This window comes from Typopeltis vanoorti, chromosome 19 (genome assembly GCF_054136105.1).
Source record: "Typopeltis vanoorti isolate ZY-2024b chromosome 19, IOZ_Tvanoo_1.0, whole genome shotgun sequence".
NCBI lineage: Eukaryota > Metazoa > Arthropoda > Arachnida > Uropygi > Thelyphonidae > Typopeltis > Typopeltis vanoorti.
Genome location: NC_143567.1, coordinates 4,723,592 through 4,749,206, shown reverse-complemented (window position 1 = coordinate 4,749,206; position 25,615 = coordinate 4,723,592). Strand labels below are relative to the sequence as shown.

Here is a 25,615-nt window from a genome sequence, read left to right as displayed (position 1 = left end):
GTTAAGGATATGGACTGATCATCATTAATCACCCAGATGGCCAAATGGATAAAATATATCTAAAATGGACACTTCACATCGATGTAATTATGAACATGTATACATGTTAAGACCAGTGCAGTGTTTAACACCAATTATGCAGTGTAGCCACTGCAAAACTTTTATACCTTCATATTTGAACATTTCAGGTCAGATATCATCTACTCCAACTGCCTTTCCAGTTTTTGATGGCTTTTTTCTACCTAAAGTATTGATATGTACTTCTCTTTGCATTCCTCTTGAAAATTTCCTGGCATGGTTCTGTCACTGCTTGGTTCATTTAGCAGTCTTAAGTTTTCATGTCATTTTTATTATCTTTGATTCCTTTTATAGTACTCTCTTTCCTCCATTTCTGAGCTTATTCAGTAGCCTCCAGAACCTGCCACTTTTTTTTTTACCACCTTCCTAATATTTATTTTGTATATTCTTACCAATATTCTCACGACTTTTGTTCAGCTACTTTTACACATAGCTTAGCTCTCTTACATCTTAAAAATTCTTGATGCTCTCCTCTGGACAGCATTAAGAATTTTTAAGGAGATTTTAGGTGCACCAACCCAAATGTGTGTACAGTGTTCTAAGTAGGGGCAGATTTGTTATTTATATACTCCTTGTAGATAAGCTTATACATTGGTTAGACATACTAAAAAAATTAGGAAATAACAAAACAGATGAAACTTTTTAATACTAGACCTCCCCCTTCCCTCCCCGATATATGAACTACCAAAAATCCATAAGCAAAATATACCATTACACCTCATTGTGGATGGCATTGATTCTCCCACATACAAATTAGCCAAACACTTAGCCAAAGTGCTCACACAATATACTGGCAACATACCTTCACACATAAAAAAAACTCAGCCCACTTTTAAAACCATTGTAGAAAACCTCACTCTAATACACTGACATAATGGTCAGTTTTGATGTCTCCTCCTTATTCATCAATGCCTCGCTCAAAGATACCTTAGACTTCATCCAAGCCAAATTTCCTCCTGATATCTGAGCCCTCTTTCAGTTCATGAATGAAATAGCCCACGAACTCAGGCTATTTCATTTGGCAAGGAAACTTCTACAAACCAAAGGGATAACCATGGGTTCTCCACTCTCACCACCCCTGACCAATTTCTTTATGGAGATCTTTGAAGAAAAAACCTTAAACTCTGCCCCCCATAAACCCACTGTTTGGCTATTCTATGTGGATGATGTGTTCACCATTGGCCACATGGCCTGGATACATTCCACAATTTCTCAACACACCAGGATTCAGTTTACAAAAACAACAGTCTCCCTTTCCTAGACACTCTGATTACATGCAAGCCTAATGGATCCCTGGCTTTTCTGTTTACAGCAAACCTGCACATACAGGTAGGTACATTCACCAGCAGTCACCCTCTCATCTGTCAACAATATGGAATTATAAAAACCCTATATAACAGGGCAAAATTAATTAGTTCAGATGACAATGCCCTAACTACTGAACTTAACCATATGCCTTCTTAGCCAATGGCTACAACCTCCAAAAAAATATTAAAACCACTCTAAATCTATCACCATTCGATATATTCAAGATACATCTGAAAAACTAACAAAAATCCTAAGAAAATATGACCTCACAACTAGTTACAAACCACATAAGAAATTAGAATCTCTTATTTGCTCAACCAAAGACTAGCCACTAGACCTTCCTGGAGTATACCCAGGTCCCTTGCAGTTGCAAACTGTCCTGCTATGGTCATACAGGCAGGACAGCCAATTTCAGAATATCCAAACACAAGGACTACATCCACTTCCACCAATACAGCTACTCAGGACACTAAATATGCATTGGACATCCACTACAGAATCTGCTGGAAGAAGGCCACTTTATTACACTGCAGCAAGTACAAGTACGAAAGATTATTCCATGAATTGGCTTCAACTCTGAAAAACTTCCCAAACCTCAACAAATTTGGGTGCATGAGACCGCCTGAAATTTGCGAAGCATATATATTCTAAGAACGTCAGCCCAACGGCCAATTTAGCCCACTAGGGGATCTTTTAGGACTCTAGGGCCAACTTCAGTTGCATTTCTTCAGCCTCATTTTCTTAGTGTGAGTGACTGCGTGCACGTCATTATTTTGTGATCCCTGAAGATGGCAATGTAACATTGCTGAAATATAGGTAGTTAATTAAAGTTTTTATAATTAATAATTTAGTTTAAGTTGTCATTTCCTAAAAAAATTAGAAGTATTTATATAGGATTCGTAGCTGGGTGGGTATAAAATAGCTTCTTGAATGGAAAAGAATGCCTATTGTTTTTTGAAGCTGAGGAAGCTGTTGATGTGATGTTTGTGTGCAGAGAGAGAGAGGTTGGAGGTAAATGTCAGTCAAACGAGAAATAGTTCATCCAGTTTGGTGATGTGTGTATTGTTGAGCATGATGATTTGCATTTAGTTTACATTGTCATTTCCTAAAAAAAATTAGAAGTATGGGATTCATATTGGATTAGTAGTTGGGTTGGTATAAGATATCTTCTTGAGTGGAAAAGAATGCCTAGTTTTTTAGATGCTGAGAAAGCTATTGATGTGATGTGTGTGTGCCAAGAGAGAGAGAGGTTGGAGGTAAATGTCAGTCGAGAAGAAATGGTTCATCCTGTTTGATATTACTGAGCATGAGGGAAGGTGAGTCGAGATCCCTTTTGCGAGAGAAAAGACATGACTCCATTTTGGCGGCATCGAAAGTGACTAGGGTATTCTTGTCCCACTGAAGGATGGTATGGAGATCACTTTTTAAGCAACTGGTTGCAGATGATTTTGATGTAGGGAATGTCTGGGAATTATATAGTTTGTCAAACAAGTAGGATGAGTGGAGAATGCTGTTGTTGGCAGTACTATGGATAGGATTTGTAGTGATTGAGAGTAGATCATTTATGTGCAGAATTAAGGTGATTGGAGTACAGTTCTCTTAGTTCGCATATATAAAGCAATAATAATAATAATAAAATAAAATTGCATCTAAGAATTACAGAGGAATGTTCTTACTATGTGTCCCATGTAGATAAAAAAAAATTAAAATAATTATTAATTAACAAAAAACAAATTATGAGTGATGACTTCCCAAAACTTGGATATTGGCATGCAGTCTGATCGGTTGAGGTCTAACTACCCAGAAAAAAGGAGCCCTAAAAATTCACAAACCCGATATCTCCCTCTCCCCTTTCATCTTAAAATCAATAGTATAGACACCCCATATAAACTTGCTAGGCAGTTGGCAGAATTCTTTTCTCTCCTCACTGGCAACTTTCCCCACCTTTATTATTAATTTTATTCATTTGTAAACTTTAATAATGATAATGATAAAATCTTAAGCTAAAAATTCCGACTTCATGATCAGCTTTGATACTACCTCATTATTTACCAGTATATCACTTAACCCTCGAACTTATTAAACCATATTTCCTCCCTGACATATTTGAACTATTCAAAATCACTGTATTTCCTCGTGTTTTTAGCTAATTAGCCTCGCACACTGCAACACAAAAACCAACAGTCTGGCTGCACTACACATAATGTGTGCTTATTATTTGTCTTTTGACCTAAACATATTAGACACATTCTTAGTGCATTTAAATAGCCATTAGAAATATGGCTGTTTAAATGCATATAGAAATGTATATTGAAATGTATTTTTAGATTTTTGTATTTTATGTATTTTTGATCCCTGATGACTACACCGAATGGTTCATTATTCTTGTTTATTTATAGTAAACTCATACACGTGCTGGAAGGTACTTTAGGTTATAGACGATGGTTACATCTCCAATAAAATAGACAAAATACTGCATATCCCTAACACACTGGATCACAACAAAGTAATTCTCATCCCCTATATCTGAAAAAATAGACATAAAGATTTGGGGATTTAGACTGTTTAGGTGACAGAGGAAGGAGTCTAATGTGTCTGTGCAAAAGAGGCCAATTAAAGACACATTGTCTACATATCTTAACCAGATAAGTTGTAGGGGAAGGGGACGAGTCAAAAACTTGTTTGATGAAATTTTCCATAGCCGGCTGTGCTTCACAAAAGACCAGCTCCCTCCTCTCTCAGTTCTTGGTGTATGTAAGGTGCTCTGTTCCTGCAAGTTTGCATATTCATACAGACAGGTAAATCAGCCACCATCCACATAGAAGAGCACAAAAATTATATTTGCAATTATGAGTATGATCAGTCTTGTATTGCAGACCATGCATTGGATAACTTAGAATCAACTGGAAAAGGGGGGGGTGGAGACTACCATGCTCCATCATGTCATATTCTAAAAACAGTTTTGGGAATATCTAGCTGCCCTCAGAAATGGGCCTAGTGTGCAAGAAACTTCCCAAAATTTGGGAAACATTAATTCTTCAAGATATCGTCACACCCTACAGATGGTCATTGAGGATGCTCCACCTAGTTAGGACTTTAGTCTTACATCCACATGGGCACATGGTTCATTTAGTTTTGTATTGCCTGTGTGTGTGTGTTACAAGTATTAGTTAGTACTCCCTGAAGATGTTTCTGTGACTGAGACAAATTATTAGAAGAATTAAAAATAGTTTTCAACCTAGTGCTGTTAATACTTCATTAAATCTCCAACATAAAACATGAATATGTATGACTAATAAGTCATACATATCAATGTATGACTTTTTTTTTAGGTAGAGTAAATTACCTCTCTTCATGTTGCAGATATCATTTTATCCTCTGTATAAATGTTCATGGTATATCAGCTGTTACTGCTACATTGAGTCATCAACCCTTCCTCTACCTAAATAAATTGTTGTATGATTTTCTTATGGTACTATGAATAGTACCCTTCCATAGTATAGATAATTTCTCTATCAGGAAGCCGACTCATTTATATAAACTACCAAGTTGTTTTTTTTTTTTTTCTTTTCCTCCCTTTTGTCTATATTTGTCTTATGTTTGCAGCTGTCTTGAAAATTGGCATTTCTGCTTAATACAGTAATTATTTGATGGAAGCATAAAAACTTTTTTAAAATCCATCTTCATCAGTAGTTTCATTTTCTTTGATAATACAGTTTCACAAACATATTTTAAAGCTTGTTACCATTCACATAAAGATTGTTTTTTCAAATGTAAACTGTTTACTTATTTATTAATCAACTTGTATTATAAAGGTTAAAGCATGTTTCTCTATATGCATACATGCATATCCTTTCACATACAGATATTGTACTACCAACTGTTGGGCTATTATTAGAATATCTACTTCAGTATTCATTTCAAAATGAACTGGAAATCACAAAATTTATATATATACAGGGTGTCCCAAAATTCACGCAACATTTAAATTTAGCACCATTTGTGCGGTAAAGTGTTGCCAACGAGAAAAAAAAGACAGCGTGACAGCTGACAGTTCAGGGTTATTAAAAATGACCACACACAGTGAAGAGAGTTCGTTGAATGGATTATGGAACAGCAACAAGTGGATGCTTATTTTTTGAACCAAATCATCTTCAGCGATGAGGCTCATTTTCATCTTGATGGCTTCATTAATCGACAAAATTGTCGCATTTGGGGTTCAGAAAATCCATGAGTGATTGTTGAGAAACAAATGCATCCACAACGTGTCACTGTTTGGTGCGGATTATGGGCTGGAGGCATCATCGGTTCATTTTTCTTCGAAAATGCAGCTGGTAAGGCAATAACAGTTAATGGTGCTCGCTATCGCGGCATGATAATCCAGTTTTTTGTGCCTAAATTGCAAGATATGGATCTGGACGACATGTGGTTTCAACAAGACGGTGCCACATGCCATACAGCCCGAGGAACAATTCAATTACTGCATGAGTCATTTCCTGGTTGTGTAATTTCCCGTTTTGGTGATCAGAATTGGCCGCCCCAGATCATGTGACTTAACACCGTTGGACTTTTTTCTTTGGGGTTTTTTGAAGTCTAAGGTTTATGCCAACAAGCCCACGACCACCCACACCTTGAAGGAGGAAATTGAGCGTTGTATCAATGAAATTCAACCACATTTATGCAAAATGGTCATGGAAAATTTCGACAAAAGAGTGCGTATGTGCCAGCAAAGCCGTGGAGGCCATTTACCCAATATGCTATTCCATGCTTAACCCTATACTGTATACTTTATGAATCAATAAGAAATTACAATTTTTAATTAAAAACCTATGTTTTCTATCAAAATTACTTCTTGTGTGAATTTTTGGACACCCTATATATATAAAAAAGATGAGTTTTTTTTTTTTTTTGAATAATTGACAAACTCATTGGAATATGGTTTACTTGATTTATTAATGATTATTTCAAAAAAACTGTTCCTTTTTATAGGATATACAGAGATACAAGATCAACCTGGTGATTCATTTTACATTCGGACTCTCTTTGACCGTCCTAGTACTGATGGCTCACTTACATTGCATAAAGATGATATTCTTTTTGTAGATAATACAATGTATAATGGTGTTCCAGGATTATGGCAAGCATGGCTAGTGGATGAAGAAGGACAGAAGGTTAAGTGTGGATTTATTCCCAGCAAATACAAGTAAGATTACAGCAAATACAAGCAATAATATACTATGGTATATTATTGCTAAAGTTATAAGCAAAATATAAGGTTATAAATTATTAAATTGTCCTGCATCATCATGAATAATGATGTATGACCAGTTCATCTATGAATTAATAGTTATTTTATAGAATTAAAAATATCCTGTTACATATTTGCTTATTACATATGAGTTATCATATGTGATAAGCAAATATGTAATTTATTATTATTATTATCTGAGAGCTCCAGGGAGTCCACATTGAGAGAGGATATAAATCACCCAAACCAGCTGTCATACCTTCCCCTAAATTCATTCACACTAGATGCACTCTAGTGTGAATGAATTTCATGCTATAAATTCTACTCCTAAAGGCAAACTATTCCACTCACTCACTGCTCTCTGGAAGAAAAATCTAGCTCTAACCCCTTTCTTGACTGTAAACAAACTTAACTTCCATGGATGCTCACTGTGTTCTCTCCCCACCTTCCATATAAAAAAAAATTTCATCACTTTATATCCTATAACACCCATTCAAAAGTTTCTAGAACTCTATCATATCACCCCAATTTTTCCTGTTAACCACAGTCTGCAATTCACATACCCACAATATGTCCTCATAATCTAGATCCCATAATCTGAATATAATCTTTGTAACTCTTCTTTGCACCCTTTCCACAGTTTCTTTATCCCCTTGGAACCTAAGAGACCAAATCTGCACACAATAATCCAGGTGTGATCTTATCAAATCCTATAAAGAGGCAAAATGACTTCTTTATCCTTATATGTCAAGGTTTGCTTCAACATCACAATTATCATCTGAGTTGTATTTGTAAATTTTCCTATGTGACCTTTGAACTTCAAATTCCTATCCACCAATACGCCAAGATCCCTTGCTTCCTCAGTTTCTTGTAGCATAACCCCGCTAATATAACATGCCGTCGGAACTCTAATCATGCCAAAGTGCATGGCTAACTTTACACATACTAACATTTCCCAAATTTCCAGCCTATTCAAATTATTTTGTAAGCTGAATATCAATAGTATCCCTGATTGCCCTTCCTGTCTTTGCATCATCAACAAACAATTGCACATCTGATGTTAGACCCTGCCTGATGTCATGAATTGAACCATAGTGGCCCAAGGACTGAACCCTGGGATATACACCACTGGTCACCTTAAATCTGACAGATTCACACCCACTATATACACTTTTTTTAATATCTGTGCGTCAACTATCCCCTGACTTGGATCAGGGGATAGTTGACATACTCGTATTCTCCAGTTTATGCAATGGCCTTTTGTGTGACATCCTATCAGATGCCTTCGAAAAATCCAACATAATCATAGTGGATCCATTCCCTTTATCGAACTTGGCCGTAACATTGTTATAAAATATGAGCAGATTGCTAAAACATGACCTTCCTTTAGTAAACCCATGCTGTTCCATGCAGAGTGTAGCATGCTTGTCAACCCATTTTTGTATGCAAGCTCTTACCAACTTCTCTTAAAATCTTCACTACCACACCAAAGATACTGATAGTCAGTAGTTTGACACATCAGTTTTTGCATCAGGATATCAGGAATGTATGATAGTTCCATTATACAAGGGAACTATCATACATTCCTGTAGTATCATTCCTGAGCTGAGACTCGAGTTATACAAACATGTGAAACTCGACACTCGAGTACCATCTGTATTAAATAAAGTTATTCTTTCACCTTCATCATTCTTCTTTTTTTCTTTTTTTTTTTTTGCTTGCAGCATAACGATAAAATTATTTTGGATTGCCTTTAGTTTGCCAATTTCTTTTCATAGTCTGATTTAGCTTTCCGCGCAATACTCGTTACTTTTCTCTCCTGAGCCTTATATATTTCATAACTCCTCTCACTCTTATTCTCACAATATTCTTTCCACATCATCTTCTTGTAGACCTCTTGATTTGGTTGCACATCCATTTTACTCCCAACCTATTTATTCTTCAAACACTAGGGATGCATTCAGATACCACCTCATTTAAGCACTTTTTCAAAGATTCTCATGCATTGCTGACATGTTTCCCATTCATTAACCGACATCGTGGGACCAAAGATAGTATTCTCCTAAGTTGATCATAATTTATAGCTTTTGTAGTTGAGTATGTAACCTGTTTTAATCAGAGCATCAATACAATTAGATACTTCCCAAGAAAGCACAACATGATCACTGTCACCAATTGGTGATAAAATAGCCATATTCTTAACAGAGACCCCTTCTTATGTATGAACAAATCCAACACTCTTTGACTTTGAGTTCCTTCTTTCACATGCAGCTTGAGAAAGTTCTCACAACAATTCAATAAATTCATCTTCTTTATTATCACGAGATTTCTATTCTGTCCAGTCAATGTTTGGAAAATTAAAGTCACCCATAACGATTACTCATTTAGTACCCATAAGGCTAAATTGGCAATCCATTTCTTTGTACCCTGAAACTGAGCCGTCAGGTCTGTAGCAACACCCCACCATATATTTCATTCTGCTAACCTCCACTTCACACCAGATAGCCTCAAACTCACTGCTATATGGGACATTGTTACCATTACTGTTTTCTTGTGTTTCTACCCTAACAGGACCTAAGTCATCTGATATTAGTAGTACTCCTCCCCTGTTATCTCTTCTGTCATTCCTAAAAATAGTATACCCATTAAACTCTATCTCACTTACCATGTCTGATTCTCATAAGTAGGCTTCGCTAATGCCAACAATCTTAGACCACATCGAATTATTTAAGCAACAAACTCAACCCCTTTGTTTCTGATGCACTTTTTCATATAGACATGGCATTTGCATATAGACTTAATAAATTACCACTTAGCCTGTTCTTATAATTAGATATGCAATCTATATGGTCTTGTTCTAGAATTTTCTCTTTTCCCTTCCAAGATATACTTAAAAGGTCCAAACCCAAAGCCTATTTTTCCACCCCTTCACCACATACATAACCATGGTTGAAGATATTCTTATCTTTATCATTTTATATAAGGGAAGAGTTTTATCTCTTATTCCTTCTAGCAACCTTCTAAGGCAATGGACATGTTCAACAGTGCTTAGGTTTTACACTGAAGCTGCTTGATTTTTGAGCAGATAAGGCATTGGATATGGTTCAGTTCAGAAGCATCCTAGTGTGATTCCTTTGTAATTTTCTGGGTTGTTCAGATTGCTTTTTGGGGGGTTAGCATTATTAGCAGTTGTGAGTTATAAGGGGCTCGCGCAAGCCCTTTGTTAAATTTTTCATAAATTTGCGAGCTCCTTGTTTACTTTTTTATTTTTTCAAAAAAAACAAAACATACTTTCATGAAATATATTAAACAACAAACTCATATAGTAACCTAACAAAAATTAGTCTATTTGGCAGTGTATAGATTATTTGGAATTATTGTTTCAACTCTTCTATAACGAATGCGCCCAAGTTTGAAAATAAAATAAGTGCATGCACTACCTTTACTCTTCTCCCTTCTGGTAGCCAATCGTATGGTAAAACCAGTAGCCAATCAAATGTTTGTAAAACTGTCATCAACGGGTTGTTCCACTGGACATTAGTTCTGTGTTCGTCAGTACACTGGTGTATAACAATTGTTTTACATCAGTATTTGTGTTTAAAATTTTCAAAATAATAAATTTAAAAACTGTATATTTAGCAAATTTTATTTTTATAATTGTAAAAGTATTTTTACCTGTGAAACATTAAAAGACAGTCAAATTTATTAATTTTTTTGGGAAAGAAAAAATAATGAAAAGTGATTTTGCTGATTCTACTGCAGTTGAAGATGAAGTTGAAGATAATACACACAATATATATGCAACAAGTTGGAGGAGAAAAAGAAAATCATTTACTTGATTGCTGGAACGAGAAGCAAACGTATTTCAAAATGCAGTATAAGTGGTTAGAAGTTAAAAATGGTAAATTGGGATGTCGTGTTTGCTCAAAATATAAAAACTTAGGTGTTGAAGGAGAAAAAAGTTGTCACCTATCAAGGTGTCACCTATCAAGGGAATGGGTAAAAATGAAAATAGAACTGAATGGAAACACTATAGACTCAAGTATCACATCTTTGGATAAAAAGTTATCCAAACATAATGAATCATTTGCTCATAATAAAATCATAAAAATAAATGAAGAATGTAGCAAATCTAAATTTGATTGACAAACTAAATGAAAAAGAAATTTTGATAACTTCAAAAACGTTTAATTCTGTTTATAGTTTGGTGAAGAGAAACCAACCAATGTCTGATTTACCAGATTTAATCGAGCTGCAAATTAAAAATGGTATTGATCTAGGATTATCATTGCATTCTAGATTTTCAGGAATTAGAATAGTTGAGCATATTTCTAAACAAATAAAATTAGAAATATTCTCCAAAATAATAGAAAAAAATTTGCAAAATTTCTATAATAGCAGACGAATCGACAACATTATTGAAAATAAGTCTTTTAGTTATTCACATACAAGTTGAGCTCGCTGAACCATGTATGATTTTTGTAGATCTTGTAGAACTAGAAAATACCACTGCGGAATGTATACATGCTACTATAATTGCTAATTTAAATTCATATGGATTTTCTGATAACTATTTAAAAATTATCTCATTGCATTTTGTTCTGATGGAGCTAGTGTAATGTTAGGAAACAAATCGGGTGTTGCAATCAAACTTCTACAAAAATTTCCCAACATTGTGATTTGGCATTGCATAGCTCATTGTTTTACAATTAGCATTAGACGATTCGATAAAAAACATTAAAGAAATTAATCATTTTGAAATATTTATGGATAAATTATATGCTTTTTATCATCAATCACCAAAAAATCAACGAGAATTAAATATGATTGCAAAAGAACCTTGGTATCAAAATTTTAAAGATTGGTAATGTGTTTGGACCGATGTTCATAACAGTTTACGAACGGCTCTTGCTGTGTGGAGAAATTACCCAGCTTTATGCAAGCATTTTGCATCGAACAATAGAATATAAGGGCTTTTTAAACCGACTTTTCAATTTAGAATTTTTAAAAGATCTAGCATTAATGATTGATATCCTACAGGAATTATCATATTTGTTGTCAGAAGCTCTACAAAGTTGCAAATAAGTATTATAAGGGCCAACTTCTTAATCATGCAAACAATTAATGATTTTAAAAATTCTGTAGGTTCTTATGAATGTAAAATTGATACCATGTTAAAATCAAAAGAATTTGAAGGAATAGCAAAATTGAAAGCAAAATCAGATTTCACAAACTAAACTACCACGAAATATTACTAAACTCTCTTTAAAGGATAGATTCATGCAGCAAAGTAATTTTGAACTTAAAAATGAAAAATTATGAGGATTTGGAAGATGAAGAACTGAAAAACATTTTAAATGTATGTTATCCTGAAGCATGGAATATGGAAGGAGAAAAGAGAATAAGATCTTTAAACTTTATTTTGAAATATGAAATTAAAATTAATGATTTTAGAGATTTAGTGGAAATGGCTTTGACTGAAAAGTTACAAAACGAAATTCCCAGCACGGTGAAGAAAGCCAAAGTGATTTTGGCAACAATTGTAATTTGCAGCGCTGAAGCCGAATGAGCTTTTAGTGTGATGAATAATATTGTAACGGTGAAGAGATCTTCTCTCACTATAAAACATATTTCAGATTTAATGACAATATGTATAAATGGGAAACCCTTGAATGAATTTAATCCGAATCCTTATGTCAAATCTTTTCTAGAAAATCAGCGCTCAGCTATAGATCCTCCTAGAAGTACACAAGACATGGAGGAAGGAAATAAGGTGTGGCAGCTGTTGTCATAAGTATTTCCTTAAAGTATGTTTGTAAATGTTAACCTGTAAAGGAGTGAGTTTTTTCTGGGTAAATGTGCACCAGGCATTGAGTTTTTTTTTTTTTTTTCCATGTAAAATCATCTCAAAAGTGATTTTATTAAATAAACTATTATAGTTACTGTTACTGCCATTTTACAAATAAGAATTCACTTTTGATAATCACATATAAATAAATAGGACTAAAAATAATGCCCCTTGATTGGTATACCATTGATTATCACTTGAAGTATAAAACAAAAGAGAAATATAGCGTATTTCAATATTATTGTGTTTAGATAATATTTATTTATTATTTATAGACTGTTTGTAATAAAAACTTCTATCACAAACAAAACAAATTTATTTTGTTTATAAAAAATACGGACTATTGCATATGTGCGATTATATATGCCATTATATATATGTGCTTCAGAACACACAGGTTGGTACAGGATATTGATTTTATTAACGTTATATTTTAATATTACTTAATAGAGTAGAAGAAGAGATTCTTATGAAACGCAGCCTTGGGGAATTGGAAGGTGTAGAAGGATCTCGTAGGGGATCAACTTCTGCAAGACGAAGTTTTTTCCGTCGCAGGCGACATCAACGTAGCAATTCTAGGGACAGCAAAGAACTAGCATCATTTTCTGATGTATCTATAAACAGCTGTAGTGATTCTGGTACTTTGGGTGAGGAACTGGTACCACCAACATATCAGAGAGTAGAGAGACAAAACTGTAAGTTTATTAATCAGTTATAAATTAACTTGTAGTAATTATTAATTATTTTCATTATGTTTTATGTTATCACTATCTTGCTTTCTATCGGCAATATTCTTCAAAAATAATCTATTAATTTTTGCAGTACCATGTGTGAGCCAGTGGTCAGAGAGAAAGAATGTATCTGTTTGTATGCTTTTTGAATTACTTAGTGGAAAGGTCTTGTGGAAAACAGTATGGATAAAGTCTGAAGAAAAGCAATAGATGAAATTGATTGAAGTAGGATGAGAAGTTGGTTTTGATAAGTTTAAGCTGAACTCTGTGTGGGTGCTGATCAGACCAGCAGCTGCTCATTTTTTTATATATTTAAAGGAAAATGGAAAAATGGTGCTAGTGAGGTTGGTGTAGTAACATCCATGCAGCTACCCATAGGGTAGCTGCATGGATGTTACTCCACCAACCTCACTACCAGAAAAAGCATAATGCAGAAACAGAAGAATCTGTGAGAATGTGATACAAATTTTCTCACAAATCCCCTCCCCCCTCTCTCTCTCTAATGGCAGTATTCTCTAAGAACACTGATGTCATCTTCTGGATAATGGTGTGTGTTTTTAGAGAGGTTGGGTGCACTGGTTGAAATGTGAGAACAGTATTCTAAAGTTGTACGAATCTGTGGTTCCTATAGTGTTAGTAATCTACAGATGAGAAAATCCTCAGACATGCCATAGGTTTGCCATCTAGGGTTTACTGTATAAAGTGTTTATTGTTGAAAATTGTCTTCGTTTTCTGCCAGGAAAGCGCATTTAAAATCATAAGTGTGTTATTCTCAAGCTGAGCAGTTTATTTTCTTGTGAGTTACATACATATGTAATGCTTTTTTTTTATGTAAAAGTTTATTTTTATTGTAATGGCCACTAAAACTGCAACGAAAGGGAAAAAAACGAAGATTGAAGAGGAAATTCATTTCTCTCAAAGAAAAAATTAAAATCCTGGATCGGTTGAAAATTGGAGAAAAACCAGGAGTTGTTGCAAGGACTCTGAATTTAAATGAATCAATAATTCGAACAATCAAACAAAATGAACATAAAATCCTAGAAAGTGTTATTTATTGCTGGGTCAATGGTAAGTGCAAAGCACGTTGCTCGTATTCACGATATTCTAATAGAAAAAATGGAGAAATCTCTAATGATTTGGATAGAAGATTGCACTCAAAAGAAAATTCTTCAAAAGAAAAGACACCTTATTAAGCAAAAAGCTCTCAAAGTTTATAAACATTTAAAAGAACTCGATCAAGATTCTTCAGAAGAAATCTCTCAGCATGGATTTTGTGCCAGTAAGGGTTGGTTCAAAAACTTTAAAAAGCAGTTTTCTTTGTATAATCTTAAAATCCAGGAAGAATCAGCATCAGCAGACGTTGAAGCTGCCCAGAAATTCCCAGCAGAACTTTTAAAAATCATTAAAGAAGATGGTTACAGTGCAGAACAGGTGTTCACAATATAACCCAGATGAATCTGGGTTATATTGGGAAAAAATGCCAAAACGCACCTTATTTTGAAAAATGAAAGATCAGCTCCTGGATTCAAAGTTTCCAAAGATAGAATTATTCTACTGTTTTGTAGTAATGCATCAGGTGATTACATGACAAAAACAACTTATTAACCGATCCGCAAATCCTCGTGCGATGAAAAAATGAAAGGACTCGACAAGTCCACCTTACTTGTTTATTTGGCGGGCCAACAAAAAAAAAAAAAAAAAAAAGGCATAGGTTACAGCTAGCATTTTTGAAAATTGGTTTTTCAAGTGTTTTGTACCTGATGTAGAAAGTTACACAAAGAATGGACTTCAAAATTCTACTAATTTTAGATAACCACCAGGCCACCCAACAAATTTAAGCCATCCGAATATTAAAATAACTTTTTTTCAGTTTAATATTACTCCACTTATTTAACCACTCGACCAAGGAATAATATCAACATTAAAGTCATATTATATTCGGCGAACATTCCAATTAATTTTGGGAAAAAAATGGAATCTAATCCAAACATGACATTGCCTCAAGCGTGGAAAGAGTTTTCAATATTGAATTGTGTAAAAATGATTCAGACAGGTTTCGACCTTTATTGAGGTCTCGTTAGTGGGAGCCAGACCTAGAAGTGGTGATACTAAGGCAGAAGCAGTGGAGAGGTCATATTTACTTATATGAGTTGCCAAAAGGTGTAACACCTTATTATTAAAGTACTCTGGATTTAGAGAAAGATGTTGGAATTTTATTTTCTACTTGGTTAGACTATAATACAAATACTTTACAATAATAACAATAACTGCATTCATAGTGACAATATGTCACTATGAATGCAGCAGTCAAGCGGCAGCAGTCAAATGCTGACTGATGTACTCTATGTAAATACAAAGGCATTTTAAAATACATTTTTAGTAATTTGTTTTTGTATTAATCTTATTTTCATAATTCAGAATTAAGATTATTTATATGTAGTACTTTATTCTTGCAGACATAGCTATGCGTCCTGTAGTGGTGGTTGGCCCACTAATGGAAGCTGTGGTGGATCAACTAGAGCAAGACTTTCCACTCATGTTCCAGCGTTGCATCCCTGAAATTATGCGTGGTTCTCAGCAAATGATGGAAAGAGGATTGCAAGAACTCAAACTGGTCGATTATCGACGAAGAGGAAATCATTTTGAATGTACTACCCTAACTGCTATTAAAGAAATCTATGACAAAGTAATTTTCACCTTATTCCATTTCAGAATAGTTTTAATTATATGATTTGTAAAGAACAGTTGTTTCTTCAATTATATATATATCATCATCATCTATTGTCAATCCACTCAAGGGCTCACTTTAGTGAGTACGGGCATGGCAAACCCAAGGTACCAGATGCTGAACCATGCCTTACTTCATGTAATATATATATGTTATATTATTCTGTAGACTGGTCCATCCTCTTCTTTCTCCTCTCCTTGCTCCTTCCCCCTGATACTATTAGAGTATTTGAGGGCTAGGGGTGAGTCTTTCCTATCTTGCTAAGTCATTTCGTCTTATGCAGCCACCGAAGGAGGCAGGCTAGCCTCAGTAGGTGCCAGTCCCAAGTCCGGATAAATGCGAGGGTTGATGTCAGGAAGGGCATGCGGTCGGAAAACTTCAATGCCAGCTCAAAGTATGATATGAGTCGAAGAGAAAATGATATAAGGGCTAGGGCGTACCCCTTAAGCGACACCTCTCGCAGCCACATCGCCCTACAGCTGCGAGAAGTGGATAAGGGCTACCGCATCAAGGGTGGGTGTGGTTAAAGAAGCGAGCCCAGCAGGTGGAGAGGATGTTGCGAGTGGGAACACTGAATGTTTGAAGCATGACTGGAAGGGGAAGAGAAGTGGCAGACATGATGAGGAAGAGGAAGTTGGACATTTTATGTGTGCAGGAGACAAGGTGGAAGGGGGGGAGAAAGGCAAAGGAACTGGGAGATGGATATAAATTGTTCTACTCTGGAGCGAATAACGAGGGAAGAAATGGTGTAGGAATTGTGGTGTGTGTGTGTGGCAGAATGAAGGGTGAAGTACTGGAAGTGGGTAGAAGGAACGACAGGATCATGCGAATGAAATTGGGTCTTGGAGAAGAGCGGGTGGTCGTGTTATGTGTATATGCCCCGCAAGTTGGTTGTACAGCAGAGGAGAAAGATGAGTTCTGGAACGTGTTAGATGAAGAAATGAGGGAATTGGAAGAAAATGAGATGGTGATTGTCGGAGGAGACTTGAACGGACACATAGGAAGACAGAATAGAGACTGTGAAAGGGTGCATGGTGGCCATGGAGTGGGAATGATGAACCAGAAAGGAGAGAAGGTTGTGGACTTTGCAGTACTATCTGATCTGGCAATTGTGAACTCGTTTTTCTACAAGAGGGAAGAACATTTGATAACATTTAGGAGTGGTAACAACAGTTCACAAATTGACTACATTTTGATTAGAAGAAAGCATCTTAAGGTTGTGACAAATTGTAAAGTAATTCCAACAGATCAAGTAGCACAGCAACACCGACTGCTGTGCGTAGACTTTAAAATAAGATCGAAGATAAGAACCTCTGGATGCCATGGGATGAAGACAATTAAGTGGTTTCACTTAAAAGAGGAGAGTGTGAGGAATCGTTTTAGGGAGAGGGTATTAGAGAGGATTTTGGATGGACTGGAAAGTGTACAAGATTGGTGGAAACATAATTCAAAAGTAATCCTGAGCTGTGCAATCGAGGTGCTTGGTGAGACATCTGGAAAGATTAGAGAGCAGAAGGAGGGTTGGTGGTGGAATAATAATGTACAAGTGGCAGTGATAGCTAAGAGGAAGGCAAAGCAGAAGTGGGATGAGTCAAGAGTGGAAGAGGACAGAGAGGTGTTGTACAGAGAGAGAAAGCAAGAAGCCAAGAGAGTTGTGGCACAGGCGAAGGCCATGGCATATCGAGATCTGTATGATCAATTAGAAACAAAGGAAGGACAGAGAAAAATTTACCAACTAGCGAAATGTAGAAATAAAGCAGCAAAGGACATGTTACATGTGAGGCAGATCAAAGACGCTGAAGGAAGAGTATTATGGAGTGACGTGGACATAAGAAACAGATGGAAAATATACTTTGAGGGACTTTTGAATGAGGAAAATGCAAGGCCTCACACAGGAGATGGGCAACCTTCTGAGGGGATGGTGCAGAACATCAGTAGAGTGGAAGTGACGGAGGCCATGAAGAGGAATGGAAAATCGGTGGGCCCTGACAGAATTCCCGTGGAGGTATGGAAGGCACTGGGGGAAGAGGGAATTAACCTGCTGTGGGACCTGTTGGTGAAAGTTTGCCAACAGGAAAATATACCCAAGGAATGGAGGGAGAGTACTCTTGTCCCCATCTAGAAGGGTAAAGGGGATGCACAAGACTGTAAAAATTACAGAGGAATAAAGTTGATGTCCCACACAATGAAAATCCTAGAAATGGTTTTTGATGGTAGATTGAGGAAGGAGGTGGAGATTGCAAAGGAACAATTTGGCTTCATGCCCAGTAGATCAACAACAGATGCTATCTTTGGGTTACGGCAGATGATGGAAAAGTATCGAGAGAAACAAAGGGAGCTATATCTGGCATTTATTGATATGGAGAAAGCATAAGATAGAGTGCCAAGGCAAGAAGTCTGGAGGTGTCTGAGGGAGAAAAAGGTGCCGGAGAAATATGTCAGGTTGTTGCGGGAAATGTACAGAAATGTGAAGACAAGTGTTCGGACCTGTCTGGGACAGATAGAAAGTTTTCAAGTAACAGTTGGCTTGCATCAAGGGTCAGCATTAAGTTCGTTTCTGTTTAATATTGTGATGGAGGTGGTAACAGAGGAGGTGAGAGAAGATACTCCTTGGACAATGTTGTATGCAGATGACATCTTGCTGTGTGTAGATTCAAGAGAAGAAGTGGGAACTAAACTGGAAAGATGGAGAAAAGTACTGGAAGAGACAGGTATGAGACTGAGCAGAAGTAAGACAGAGTATATGTGTTGCACAGAGGGTGGTGGACAGAGACAGATCTGGAGCTGGAAGGAAATGTCATCAGGAAGGTGAGAGACTTTAGATACTTAGGTTCAACTGTGGAAGAAGATGGAGGAGCTGAGAAGGAAGCGGGTTGGAGGAACTGGAGGGAGATGGCTGGAGTGTTATGCAATAAGAGGGTGCCGATCAATCTGAAAGGCAAAATCTATAGGACAGTAGTGAGGCCAGCTATGACATATGCTATAGAAACTGTGGTCCTGAGGAAAAATAACATCAGCAGGATGGAAGTAGCAGCAGAGATGAAAATGCTTAGGTCGATTTGCGGTGTGACCAGAAAGGATCGTCTGAGAAATGACTATGTCAGGGGAACAGTGAAAGTTACAAACTTAGGAGTGAAAATACAGGAGGCAAGGTTGAGATGGTTTGGTCGTGTGATGCAGAGGGAGGATGAATATGTGGGAAGAAGGGTCATGCAGATGGATGTGCAAGGAAGGCGGAAGTGTGGGCAGCCAAAGAAGAGATGGAGGGAGCTGGTAGAAGAGGACTTGAGGATGAAGAACTTGGATGTGGTGACAGCCCAAGACAGGAAGGGGTGGAGGAGACTCATTATCAACAGTGATCCCACTTAAGTGGGAGAAGCTGCAGAAGAAGAAAAAGAAGATCCACTGCTGGATGAAGGCCTTTCCAAGATTACTCCAAAAACTGTCTGTCCATGGCTCTCCTTTTTCATGTCACTCCCTGCAAATCTGATGATATCAGTCCATCGTGATTTAGGTCGGCGTCATGGTAATTTTACCTCTTGTGGAATCCAGTTCAGTACTTTTGTCGATCGTTGATCTTCTTCTCAAGCAATATGCCCAGCCCATTGTGTCAGGTACGATAGCAGGCTTTACGATATACTAATATAAATACCTTTTTTATTGATAAAAGTCGACCATGTTCATGGATAATGAAGCTGAAGGTTTCAATTTAACTACAGTACAGTCTGATGATGAATTTCAAGCATATATTATTTTCTGAGATTTTAATTTAGTGATGTAAATATACATCAATGTGATTCTGGGTTCATGCATGATCGATGTATATTTACATCGATAGGAACTCAAAGTGTTAATCAGTGCATACTTCAAGTCATCACATATGGTTGTGAAACTTGGTCTCTAACAAAAGCACTGGCAAATAAACTAGCAACATTTCAAAGAAAAATGGAGAGGTTGATGCTAGGCATCATAATAAAAGATAAGCCAAACACCTTGATAAGAAGCCAAACTCATATCACTGACATCTATTTGGAATCCAGTTCATCCATATTGATGAACTGGATTATATATATATATATATATATTACACCTTGATTTGAAATACAACATTGGTCAGGACACTTTAAAGGTAGAACATGAAATGAAAAAGGGGGAAGATCTCATCTCATCTTTTTTTTTTTTTTTTTTCCTGGTTGAAATATAACTGGGGACATTTGGATTGTTTCATACTTTAAATTTTTTACTGCATTCATTGAAGATAATTTATTATTTTTTTGATTTAATGACGTGAACCCATCTTTGGTTGACCTAAATGATAATAGCATTTCTTTCATGGCTCATTTTCAGTCCGTGATTTTGGATAATGCAAGTTGCCAGTTGTGGAACATATTGATCCTGTATGATCTGTCATTTTAGCTCAGATAACATTCTAATATCATTCTTCCAGAATGGTCAAGTATAGAACTTTGATTTCTCTTAAATCAAATACGGTAACTTTACGGAACATAGTTGTATACAAAGTTGAATACTCTGATGAATTTTGAAAGCATAGATACTAAGGAGTTGTCTAAAAGATCAATAAATATCATTTTTGACAAATTGTCACTGTGCACGGTTCATTTGTTATACAATAAAAAAAAAGTAGCCTCACTGTGAAAAAAGGAATCTATTAATGCAATGATCCCAAACTTTGTGCCAAGGAACTGAGTTTTGGATATTGATAGAAGATGGATATCCTCTGCTAAGTGCTAAAGCTCAGTGAATCTTAATTCATTTGCTTGTCATGTCTTTGTGAAGCTGTGTTTTCAGCAGTTGAAGTGATAAAAAGTAGATCAATAAGGAAGAGGAAATGCAGGTAACAATTCCAATCATACCAGAGTTTGAGATGTTGTGCAGTGCCCAAGAAGTACACATATCCCATTAGTAATTGTGGTTATTTAAGAATGAAATAAAAATATTGGTTTTTCTTTCAATTTATGCATATTATTTTTTTAAACAGCTACTAAGCTTGCAAACATAAGTTTCTGTGGTTTAGCAGTTCTTTCTGAAGTTTTCAGAATTGAGGCCACATTATTATGCAGATAAAGAGTTTAATAAAAATGAGCAATTAAAATCCTACAAGTTTCATAAGTTGTAAGACTTACATCATCAGAGGTACTGGTACATAAGTTTTACACAACAAAACCATATTAACAATTAATTACACAGATTAGATTTTTGATAACTTCACAGCTGTAACATATAATCGATAAAACAGAATACAAATAATTTGTATTCTGGTTTGACTCTTAAGAATTCCTACAGCAAATTACAGGTAACTCTCATATAATGTTATATAAATAGTGTTATGCGAGTCTCAGATCACATAGAAAAAGTAGGGTTATGTTCTGAAATCTTTTTGTTAAATTATATAAACAACATTGACATCCAACAAAAAATATATTTTTATTTAATTCAGGTAATTCATGTAAGTTAAGAAAACATAAACTATGAAACAAATGCATAGTATAAAAATTACAAATTGTGCTTAAACTTCATTGCACATAATGCATAAATGTTTTAGGCAAATTAAAATAGTGTATATTTTAATCTTTCATGGCACGAGGATTTGAGAATTGGTTAATAAACACTGGTTTTGTCATGTAATTACCTAATGCATTACTACAAAACAGTAGAGTAATTCTATCTTTGGAAACTTTGAATCCAGCAGCTGATCTTTCATTTTTCATTATACAAATTCTAGAAATTATACATTATAGAAATTATACAATTTCTACTTAAAATTGTATAATTTTGAGTAGTATTTTTGAAGCATGTAATATTAGGAAGAGGGGTGATATGATTGAGTTCATGTTACAAAGTTCTGAAAGGGTCATATAGGATTTCAATTGATGGAAATTTTTAATTTATATTAAGCTTATTGTTCGATGATTTTCACACATGTTTGCATTGTTTACTTTAGGAATGGGTATGATAGAACATTGTGTAAAATCTTTGGGTACGATCCCCGTTTCATAAATATCCTTTATGATCTTCAAAAGGTATGACTTAGTTATGTTTCCTGAGTATTTTATTGATTCTGAAGGGATGCTATCAATGCCTGGTGCCTTGTTGGTTGACAATTCATTCAGTGCTCATTCAAATTCATCTTTTAATATAGTTGGACCAATTTCTTCCACATCAAGTCTTGTTTCATCTTTTATAGCCTTGGCATCTAGATCTTTTCCACTATATATTATTATTATTAAGAGAGACCTCCAGGGAGTCAGAGGCTCATCGAGGGAGGCCACATACCAGACCCACCAGCTATCATACTTATTCTTGAATTCATTCACACTGCTTGCACTCACAACATCCAATGGCAATCCATTCCAATCACGCACCACCTAACCCTCATACCCTTCTTGGCAGCCTTCATTCTCAGCTTCCAAGGATGCCCCTCTCGTCCTTTCCCTACCCTCCATAAATTAAAAAATTTCATCAATTGAAATCCTGTATGATCCTTTCAGAAGTTTGTAAGTCTCAATCATATCACCCCTCTTTCTCCTGTTTGCTAGTGTCTGCAGTCTACAAATTCTCAATCTGTCTTCATAATCAGTATTCCACAATCTTGATTATCATTTTTAACACTCTTCTTTGTACTCTCTCCAATATATCAGGATCACAACGGAAACCAGGAGACCAGACCTGCACACATTGGTCCCAGTGGTCTTATCAAGGCCTTGTAAAGAGGCAAAATAACATCCTTAACTTTACATGCGAATGCTTATTTCAGCATTACAATTATCTTTTGAGTTATATTTACGATCTTTGCCACATGGCCCCTAAACTTCAACTTCCTATCTATTAACACTCCAAGATCCCTAGCCTCATCAGTTTCTTCTAGCCTAATTGATATCTAATCATGCCGAAGTGAATGACTTTACATTTACTGACACCCATTTTCCCATACCCATAATTCCAGCCTATTGAAATCATTCTGCAAAGACTACATATCAGCAACATTCCTGATTATCCTACCTATCTTTGCATCATCAGCAAATAACTGTATATTGCTTGTCAAATCCTTCCCAATATGATTAATGTACAGATTGAATGACAGTGGACCAAGCACCGATCCTTGTGGTACACCACTTTTTTTTTTAATCTCTGTACTGGCTATGGGCAGTACTACCCTTACATCACGTCCAGACTTGATATATAGGCCTAAGCCTTTACAAGTGTTTTTACCCTATGCCTGTTTTGGTTATCATTGTAGTCATTCGCTGGTGGCAATGCCATGTCACCAGTGTGCCCTGTAGGGCCTTTTTAAGTTCATATAACTATCTGCGCTCCATATGCCATGTAAAGAGATGGTGGCGCTGGTAAACCTCGAGGTTGCCCCATATTCCTCCCATATCTTACTAACTAGATCTTGGTTATTTTTATAATAATTTACTTTATTATTATGGCTATAGGCTAGCAGGTGCCCTGTTCCCACTACCTGGGCATCAACAACTCGAACGTCACCATCTCTTTTAATCACTAAGTCTGGCAATTCTCCCAGTCTTTGTTAGATCTTCTATTTCTTTACATTTTCTCTGTATACCATTGCTTCTTTACACTTTCTATTTATCATATTTTTTATATGTTTATATTTATCTTTGCTTTCTTCCTTTAGGGAGATTTTGTATTTCCTTCTTTCATCTATTAGATCTAGAATGTCCTGGGTGATGCATGTTTTTTTATTTGCTTGTTCCTTAATCCTATGAAGTCATTGGCAACCTTGATGATTGTATCCTTCAAATGAGTCCATTATCCTCTGTTTTTCTTTTCCCTCTCTCCAGTTTTAATGCTTTCATCAGTTTGCTGTTTATAGTTTCTATGGTTTTCCTCTGTTTTCAGGTTATTTATATTCCATCTGGGCCTTTCCCTTGGTTGTGACAGCTTTTTAAATTTCAGATTACATTTCAATGAAACCAAATTGTGGTCACTATCAACATCAGCTCCCGGCTAACTTTTGCATGATTTTACTTGACTTTTAAATTTATTTCTTGTCATTATATAATCTGTTTTGGTACCTTCCTATATCCCTTGGCATTTTCCAAGTATACCTTCTTTTTGGTACCTCATACCAAAAAGTATGAGGTACCAAAATTAGTAATGATCAGATTGAATTGGTGGCAGAACTCCAAAAGTTTATCTCCTCTTTCATTTTGGCATTCAAGTCTGTACTTTCCCACCTCTCAACCATCTTTGCCTTCACCAATGACTGCATTCCAATCAGCCATGACAATAAGATTATTTTCCTTTTTGATTAGATTCTCAATATCTACATATACTCTCTCAACTTCATCATCACTGTGGTTGCTAGTAGGCATGTATGCTTGTATTATTATATGTTGGTTTTGCTTCTAGTTTTACCATTATCAATCTGCTACTACATTTTACTGAGTTGATTACTCTTCTTTCCCATTCCTTATTGAGAACCACCGGAACTCCATTTTTTGCTGTCTCATCACCTGAATAAATGATTCTCTAATCACCACTCCAAAAGTCTCCAGTTCCATTCCATCTCATTTCACTAATTCCCAATATGGCTATTTTTAATCTATCATTTTCTCTCTTTAAATTTTCCAATTTGTAGGAGGGTTCTCACATTCCATGTCCCAATGAATGTACAAGGATTTTGCTGGTTTACAATCTGGGAAGCCTTGCTTCTGCTGTGCACAAGTATTGAACCATTGTGTGCTTTACTATCTTTTGGAATGTTCCATCCATACTGCTATCTTAATAGGGAAAAATAGAACAAGGTGGTATCCCCTTGCCTACCTTGTCCAGCAATAGTCTTCTAAAGAGGCTCACTGTGCTAGCCGTTTCTCATTCTTCATGATTATCCTCCTACTACAGTATCCTTTACACTGTTGTCACTTATGGTGAACTTCCGCTGATCAGGATGAAAGTTGTTACTGCCCCAACTTCCAGCGGGCTGTTAACTTATTGAATGGTGGTTACATCTCTCCACGTTGCATCCCCATCAGTGAAAATGTGTGGCTTTTTATAGAGATAACCACTGTCTATCTCACCACTTCCTGTTGGTAGATGCCATCCCATTGTCCATGACTGCTTATTCACAGGTTTCCCCGTTTATTCGCAGCTATAACCTCTGTATCCAGGAGCCATTCCCCTATCCACAACCTGGGGATGTGCTTGGTAGCATTCCCTAAGGAGATCCTGCCATTTGTGCTTTAAATGCTTGCATTGCTAATCTTTGCTTTTTAATTCAAGTGACTATATTAGATTAGCTCTGTTTACATGTTCTTCAGCATTGATAATGCCAAGTTCTTTTTCATATTTTTATTTTTAACATGATTCTACTATTCTCTGATTTTGCTTGAAATTGTTATATCTGTGGTTTTCCATCTTTTGATCAATTTTGAATACTACTAGCACAGTTTATGATTGATTGCTTTCTGTCTTGTTTCTATAAATTTACTCCGTTAGCTTCTCACCATACCAGCTGTATTATGTTGTTTATTTCCATGTTATTTTTTATGTATTTTATTTATTTTTATTTCCATATTTAAAGAATAGACATTTAATTTGCTATCTTCTTTTAAAAGTGTGCCTAAATAGCCTGAAATGTGTAACTGTTCACTACTGTTTTCAGTAGTGTTACCTTACATATTTTCATT

At 35.8% G+C, this 25,615-nt stretch overlaps 1 protein-coding gene across 1 annotated transcript in view; it reads left to right on the top strand.

The window, feature by feature from the left end:
• The window catches only part of Dlg5 (MAGUK family member discs large 5), a 440,912-nt gene that overhangs the window by 378,672 nt on the left and 36,625 nt on the right, over positions 1 to 25,615 (top strand). Inside the window, exons 25-27 of the mRNA XM_090409542.1 lie at positions 6,376 to 6,589; positions 12,933 to 13,177; positions 15,670 to 15,899. Coding sequence (XP_090265668.1) covers positions 6,376 to 6,589; positions 12,933 to 13,177; positions 15,670 to 15,899 — 689 coding nt within the window. The remainder of the gene's footprint in view (positions 1 to 6,375; positions 6,590 to 12,932; positions 13,178 to 15,669; positions 15,900 to 25,615) is intronic.